Consider the following 7,982-nt stretch of genomic DNA (forward strand, 5'->3'; position numbering starts at 1 on the left):
GAGACAAACCTGATTTCCGAGAGAGAAAATCATGTGAAACTTGGTGTGATCGGGTCCCTAGTGCGAGCCAGAGTGCAGACTGGGAGAAAGATGAAACGCATTTCTCGAGGGGGCGGATTGAGGTCAGTTGGTCAAGATTGAGGCAGAGAAATTCAAGATATGAATGATGACTGAAGTGACTTGGTTTCAGAAGCGTACTGATGTTGCTATTCAAAGAATTTGGCGGACAGCTTAGTCTGCTATGGGATTGCTTTGACGTAGATGTGCTCATTTTCTCTGATTTGTCCACTCTGTCTGCTGGTGGCCTTAGAGGCGTAAAATTCCGCTTCGGTGTTGTTATCTCTTAGAACATGCTTGAACATCGTGTCTCCCATATTTCTAAGATTATCCTGTATCCTGAGCTTTATATTACTAAGAGCTGCTTTATTAAAGTCTGCTCCCAAGACCAAGGCTGCTATAATGATGGCCGAGTCCCCCAAGATGATTGGGTTTTTGATTCCCAGCCTATTCAGAAGGGTGGTGCCTAGAAGGAGGCTATACGCTTCGGCCACGTTGTTAGAAACTTTTCCCATACCCCATTCATAATTTACGATAGTTTTGCCATGATGATCTTTTATGATACCCCCTGCTCCAGCTTTCCCTGGGTTGTTCTTAGAAGCGCCATCGAAATGCAGAGTAGGACGCTTCTGTTCTAAGATCCACTGATTAACTTCTTCCTTGGTTCCTTTGAGTTTCCAGTGCATCCTTTTCTTGTGTGCTTTTGTTTGGGAATGGTAATTGTTGGTATAACTGAGGCTGAATTTATTGTACCAATCCATCTCTTCTTTATGCCAGCTTGACTGATCTAGGAGGGCGATGAGATTTGTGCTTATTGTTTCAGAGATGATGGTTGTTGTTTTAGCCAGGATGCTGGCTGGATTGGGCTTTTTATTGTTGAAGACGTAGTTATTCCTGGCTAGCCAAATTTGCCAACATAGGGTGGCTAGGATGCATTTCCACAATCTGTTGATATTATGTTTGCCTTTCTTGGAGAAGGGATAACATTTCCCCCAATTTTTCTGAAGAGAGGAGATCTGATCAAAAGTTTCACCAATTTCCATGGGGCTGATAACCTGCTTCCAGCAGCTTTGGGCAAAGGGACAGAGTAAGAAAATATGCTGAATGCTTTCCTCCTCAGCGCGACAGAAGCAACATATTGATGGGCCCAGAATTCCTCTTTTCCTTAGATTCTCAGCAGTGAGGGTCTTACCTTTAAGAAGAGTCCAATTGAAGAGTTTGATCTTTGGGAGACACTCTGATTTCCAGACAGTTGTGGAAAGGTTCCAATTTGTTGTTTGAGTAGTGGCATGTAATGCTTTGTACCCCTCTTTTACCGTGAATTTTCCTCCGCTGGGATCCCAGATATACCTGTCTTCAGCCCCTATATTAGTGGGCGCAGAACCAGAGAGAGAGGACTTGAGATTGGACCAGAGATCTCTAAGTTCGTTGGGGATCTGAAGGTCCTTCCAGTCTTGCCAATTGTTATGATTCCAGATTGATATATCAAACAAGGTGGTTAAATTTCTTTCATCCATCCAGATCTACAGAGGTCGGAGAGCTTGGAGAAGATTTCTCGGCTTAGAGCCCATAATTCTGTCTGACCAGATGTTAATATCCTTACCATTTCCAGGGAGTTTAGATGTGTTTTCTCTGAATTGGGGAAGCACTTTTTTAATGAGTTTCCACACAGGGGTGCAGGGTCTTTCGGCTATTGGTTCAGAAAGAAGATTAGAGTTCGGGCCTCTGAGATATTTCCTTTTTATGACCTCGACCCACCACGATCCTTTGTCAGTAAGGATTCTCCAGATCAACCTAAAACCCAAAGCACGATTGGAGATACTCGGAATTTTGATGGATAGCCCTCCCTTTTCATATGGTAAGGTTACCTGATCCCATTTGACAAGGCTAAATTTCTTGATCTCCTGTTTTCCTCCCTGCCAGAGGAAACTTCGCAAGATAAGCTCCATATGTTTGTGGATGCTGGCCGGGGCCATAGTGACCGCATATTGATAAATTGGAAGAGCAAAGAGGATGGCCTTAATAAGAATCGATCTGCCTGCCAAGTTTAGCCAAGACACTCCCCAACTCTGCAGGAGGCCTCTCATCTTTTCTATGTGTTTGACCCAAATCTTAGCCTTGACTGTTTCTTTAGCTAATGGCAGACCTAGATAGGAGAAGAAACTCCAGTTCCTTTGCACTGGAATGTCCAGTATCAAGGATATTCTTTGCCGGATTTGGAGAGGAACATTCCAAGTGTAAATCTTGCATTTTCTATTGTTCAACTTCCCTCCTGAGGCTGCTAGAAATGCATCCAACACTTTCTTGAATCTTTTTGCCATTATGCTTGAAGCTCCCCCGATGAGGAGGGTGTCGTCCACAAAGAGCGAATGATTGATCTCTTTGGTCCCTCTTTCTATGCGTATTCCAGTGATCTCTTTTTGCTTGCGGAGGTTTTCTAAGTGAATGCTCAAAGTCTCTGCAATTATGATGTATAAGAAGGGAGAGAGAGGACAGCCTTGTCTCAGTCCCCTAGAGCTTCTAAAATAGTTGCCGGGACGACCATTAATCAAGGGAGCGGTCCAAGGGTTGGAGATGCACCCATTGATAATGCTTATGAAGTTTTTTGAAATCCCGAATTTTTTTAGAACTGCTATTAAAAAGGGATGGTCGACTCTATCAAAAGCATTTGCCATGTCGAGTTTGATTATCATTCCTCTTTCTCTTCTGTTGAAGCTGTTGTGGATAGCTTCTTGGATCAGAATGACATTGTCTGTGATTTGCCTGCTCGGGACAAATCCTCCCTGGTTCTCAGAGATTAAGTGAGGAAGAAGTTTTTTGAGCCTGTTGGCTAGAATTTTGGTGACAATCTTGTAAGATACATTACATAGGGATATGGGGCGGAACTGGTCAAAAGAGAGAGGATTCGCTTCCTTAGGAATGAGAGCTATGTGAGAGGACTTGGTATTTTCTCCCATCTTGTGATTTTTGAATACATTATTTACCATCCGCACAAAGTCTTTTTTTATTGTTTCCCAATGATTTCTGTAGAAGGCGACCGTGAACCCATCCGGACCCTGGGCCTTGTCCTGCTGCATACTGAAGGTTGCTGATCGGATTTCCTCTTCTGAGATGTCCTGGTCCAACTCTTTATTTTGAGAATCTGATATTTTGCTCTCTACTGCACTAAGAAAGTCGGAGTTGTCCGTTTGCCGAGGAGCAGCAGATAGTAGAGATTTAAAATGGTTATATGCTGCTTCTTTAATTTCTTCTTGGTCACTGATCTCTTTTCCCTCAACCTCTATTTTGTCTATCTGATTTCCAGCTCGCTTGAGCTTTATGTTGTTATGGAAAAAGGATGTATTTTTGTCTCCGGCTTTCAGCCAAAGACATCGAGATTTCTGTCTTTGGTCCTCTTCCTCTACTCTATTTTGTCTAAAAAGTTCCCTGTACATTTCTTTTTCATAATTTAAGTCTTCACTTGTATATTGAATGTTCTCTTTTTCCTGATTCCACTGCTCCATCTTCGTGAGCAAATCTGATTTTTTTTTATTTTCCAAAATTGCTTCTTCCTTTGCCCACTGTTTGATGACTGCTCTTAGAGATTTTAATTTTGTTTCCCAAATGTAGTAGGGCAATCCATAGACTTCCTTGGCCCACTGATTTTGGATGAGAGTGCGAAATTCTTCTTTGAGATCCCACGTTTTGTTATATTTAAAGGGGAGAGGCCCCAAGTTTCTGCCTTTGTCCAGATTTAATACCACAGGTTTGTGGTCGGAGGCCGAAGCATGAATTATTTTGCTCTTGATAGACTCGAAGCTTGCTGCGATTCTTTCCTGAAGTAGAAATCTGTCTAGTCTCTCTTTAATATTGTAGGAGCCAGTTCTTTTGTTACTCCATGTGTATTTCCCGTTGGAGAGGGGAATGTCAATCAGATTGTGTGTCTGTACTATAGATTCTAGCAAATCTCTTGAAGGGTCTGCGTGGTAGTTTCCTCCTAACTTTTCTTCCACGTTTCTTATTACATTCAAGTCTCCTCCCAGAATTATATTCCTGTTTTGCACGGACTGAAGATCTGAGGATATAGTGTCCCAGCAGCGACCTTTGTCCCTGTAATGATTTGGGGCATATATGTTGTATATAGAGTAAATTTCCTGAGATCCTTTGTTTTTTAAATCTGTTATTACCCACCAGTTGCAAAATTGAAAATTGATGTGATCCCATTTATTCTTGTTCCATATTGTTCCTATTCCTCCTGAAGCACCTTCTGAGCCTGTTGATACTCCTATGAAGTTTTTGAAGCTTTGGATTTGATTTTGAAAGTCTTGTTCAGAGATTTTGGTATCCTGGATGAGGAGAAGGTCTGGCTGCTCCTGTTTTAATAAGTCCCTGATTGCTTTTATTTTTAAGGAAGAGCCCATCCCCCTACAATTCCAAGAGACCAAGATCATTATTTACCAATTTTTGGGTGAGGTCCACTCCTCTCCTTTGCTTTTTCTTCGCTTTCTTTTAGTTTGCCTAGATATGATTCCATTGGTTGTTGCGCTCCCGTAGCCATCTCTTTTGCCGTTGTTTCATCTCTGAGCTCTTTGTTTGACTTTCGGCCTGCTTTTCTCGGGGGGTCTGTGGATTGGCTAGCTTCTTTCGATTTGTTTCTGGTGAGGATTCTCTCTATGGTTGGAGGGGGAGAAGGAAGGGGGATCACGAGGGAGGGAGAGGTCGCTGCTCGGGGGGAGGAGGGAGGGGAAGAAGGTTCTTCAACGGACAGAGATTCGAAGGGGTTGGAGGATGAAGGGAAAGCTGAGCTGGGAGGGGGAGGGACAGGGGGAGGGGAAGGGGGGGATTCCGGAGGGGGTTTAGAGCTAGGTCCTTGGGTGGAGGAAGGTTTTTTCCTTTTTACTGGTTCCCATGTGCCCTCAGGGTTTTCCTCGTTTTCAGTAGATTCATTTATTTTTGACTTACTACATCTATTTGCGAAATGACCATATTCATGGCATACCTTGCATTTGAAGGGGAGCTGCTCGTAGTCCAGCTGCTGGATATGTGTCCATTGGTCTACCTTGATCTTGATAGCTTCCGGAAGACCTTTCCCTAGGTCTACTTCCACCCAAATCCTAGCGCACGCATGCATGTTCTCCCTTGGCTCAGATCTGTCGATGTATTTGCCTACTGCGTTCCCTATTGCCTTTACTGATTCATCTCCCCAACAATGAAGCGGCAGATGAGGAAGTCGGACCCAAACTGGTACTGCATTTGGGATGTCCATTTCCAGATCAAAGTCCGGAGTCCATCTGTTCAAGTAAAGACCTCTTGAATCCATGAAGTAGGGGCCGTTTCTGAAGATGAGGTTCTTGTCTTTTTTTGTTTCAAAGAGGAATGTGAAATAGCCTCTTCCACAGAATCTGATGGCTATTTTCCCTTGTAACATCGCGCTCCAGTTGCGCTCTACCCATTTCTGGACTGATCTCGGAGAGGGTCAGAGACTAGTGAACTGGCCTACTGGCCCTCTTTCTGCGAGTATTATTGCTGACTTCCTTGGAAGGGATGGAGGAAGATTAACCTCAGGGATTTCATCGAGTTTTTTGATAAACTTGGTCACTGTGGGACGGGGTCTGGGATTAGCCGATTCAGGAAAAAGAGAGGCGAAAAGTTTCTCATTGTTCTCAGAGTCTGGAGGGGGGGGGCGAGCCCGACCATTCAAGAGGTGAATGGCCAGCGGGAGAAAGGATGAGGAGACCAGCGCGGAAAGAGCAGAGGCTGGGCCCCAACGAGGGATCGAGCAGGGACCAGCAGAACAGTCCAAAGCAAAAGAGGGGATCAAGGTATGCAGCAGCCCTGCCAGGCAGGGCTGGGGAGCAGGATCAGGCGAGCGCGGGAAGCAGGTTCAAAAATCGCCAGAGCTCGTTCTCAACTTAAAACATCATGCTTCTGCACAATGTTAAAGCATAAAATATGGCAGTATAAAATACCCTCAACATCACTGTGTTCACCAAAGAAAAACTAAAGAATGTAGTCCAGACGTATTTGGACTCTCAGATATTGATAAACATATTATCTTATCTAATATATCTGATATCTATTAAAAGGGGTTTTGTTAAAAGACAAAGTTAACTTGATTGCTTTATTTTTTTAATTGAATACTTTAAGAAGTTTTTGTTCCCATATAATGCCACATCTAATATCGCATTTCTCATATCAAAAGTTTTCAATTGAGCATATCCCCAATAATTGATCTCTGATAGTTGACTTCACCAATATTGTGGTACAACCCTGACCCGATACAACATTTAAATCCAGTTATGACAAATATCGCGTCCGTGCATAAATCGCAATTTCAGTTGAGGCACATGTTTAAAGGTTTCAATGTCCTGGATCTGATATGAAATTAGATGCATATAATTAAACGATCCGATTTGTTCTTCATCGCATATCGGTATATCAAAGAGGTTACACACCGTATTCAAAATCTTCTGATTGCCAATTTATTATAAAATTCAAAGCCGGTCCCACTAGTGACCCACGTCATCTATTGCAATCCTATTATCGCAAGAATAATATCATCATTTCCTTTTGTTAACAATTATGATCGCCGATATGACTATTCTCCAATATTCCAATCGCTTCTTCGCAGTTTTCTATTACATATTCTTATATCGCAACTTTGTCATCGCAACACTTATATCGCATCGCATCACATATTGTCTAGGCATCCTCTTATGCGATAAACTCCGATATATGTCTCTCTTCCAATGACTTTTAACTATTATATAACATTCAATCGCATATCGACAGAGGTGAATCTCGCAGTTTGAAGTTATACATGGCAGAAAAAATTGTGATGCGAAAAATTCGATAAGACGTGTTGTATAAAAGATTTTAAGGCACTCTTGGGCAACCATTATGGTAATAAAGCAATTGATAAGAAATTTGCAACATGGTTAAATCATTTTTAATTTCTCTTATATTTAAGTTTTGATATGTCACTCTTTATTTAATATACAAAATTGAAAACCTCTCCATATACACATATGTATTTCATTATTTTGGATTTGGTCTTAATTCTAAACAATTTATGAAAATCATGGAGTTGATATGAAACTTACAATATTATGAGAACATTCATGGTTGTAACTCATTAAGAAATATATCTTTATTTTTATTTTCTGATGGATTTGGTTTATTTTCTATTCTTTGAACACGAAACGTTGCTTTATTAATTCACTGCTCGCTTTAGTATAGATTTAATAAATAAATAAATTGGAGTTATAAAATTACAGTTAGTTCAACTTCTTCATACTTTTAATTCTATTTAAAGGAAGAATTTAGCTAATATTTGAGAAGATGATACCTCTTAAGTAAGATTAAATGAAATTTTCCAATGGTAAGTTTCATGTACCCAATTTCATTTAGTTTCATTTATTTACTTCTAGTTTCAGTGTCATTTTTAGTTTTGTTGATCTTGAGCTTTGTTTTTACAGGTCTTCATGAACCTTTTGCACCTCTACTAGATCAGTTTTGAAGTTCGTTCTCTTTTGTTTAGTTTTCTTTGAGATTCTTGAAAGAAACAATAATGATCCTCATCAAATTTGTTAAATTGGGGAGTATTTGAACCTTTAATTGTTTCCTTAAGCATTACTTTTATTAGAAAATGGTTAAGATGTTTTTTGCAGGTTTTTCTTCGAAACCAAAAAGTTTGCAGCAGACAAAGACTTTTCATTTACCATATTATCCATCATCACTGCTATTTAACTGTCTTCATTTTTAAGAACCTCATTTTTTATAACTCTACCAGATTAAAAATAAATAAATAAATAAATAATCTCAACATAGCAAGGAATGTAAATTTGTTTATTTTCTTTTCTCTCTTTTGTTGAGACATTTGTATAAGTAGTGTTGATGGAGTTTATGTTTTAAATTTGGATTTTTCTTTCAGTTTTTGCTTTCTT

The 7,982-nt window shown here is 40.5% G+C and overlaps 1 protein-coding gene across 1 annotated transcript; it reads right to left on the bottom strand.

Moving 5' to 3' along the window:
- Nucleotides 1-239: 239 nt before the first annotated feature.
- LOC149228156 (uncharacterized) lies at nt 240-818 on the bottom strand. Its single transcript, XM_089380691.1, has one exon. It carries the CDS (start codon nt 816-818, stop codon nt 240-242), a length of 579 nt encoding a protein of 192 aa, XP_089236817.1.
- Nucleotides 819-7,982: the final 7,164 nt, after the last annotated feature.

This window comes from Pinus tabuliformis, chromosome J, assembly GCF_031772625.1.
Source record: "Pinus tabuliformis cultivar Carrire ecotype Pingquan chromosome J, CPIR1, whole genome shotgun sequence".
NCBI lineage: Eukaryota > Viridiplantae > Streptophyta > Pinopsida > Pinales > Pinaceae > Pinus > Pinus tabuliformis.

Coding starts and splice junctions, on each gene's coding strand:
- LOC149228156 (XM_089380691.1), bottom strand. CDS start 818: ATGGATTGGTACAATAAATTCAGCCTCAGTTATACCAACAATTACCAT.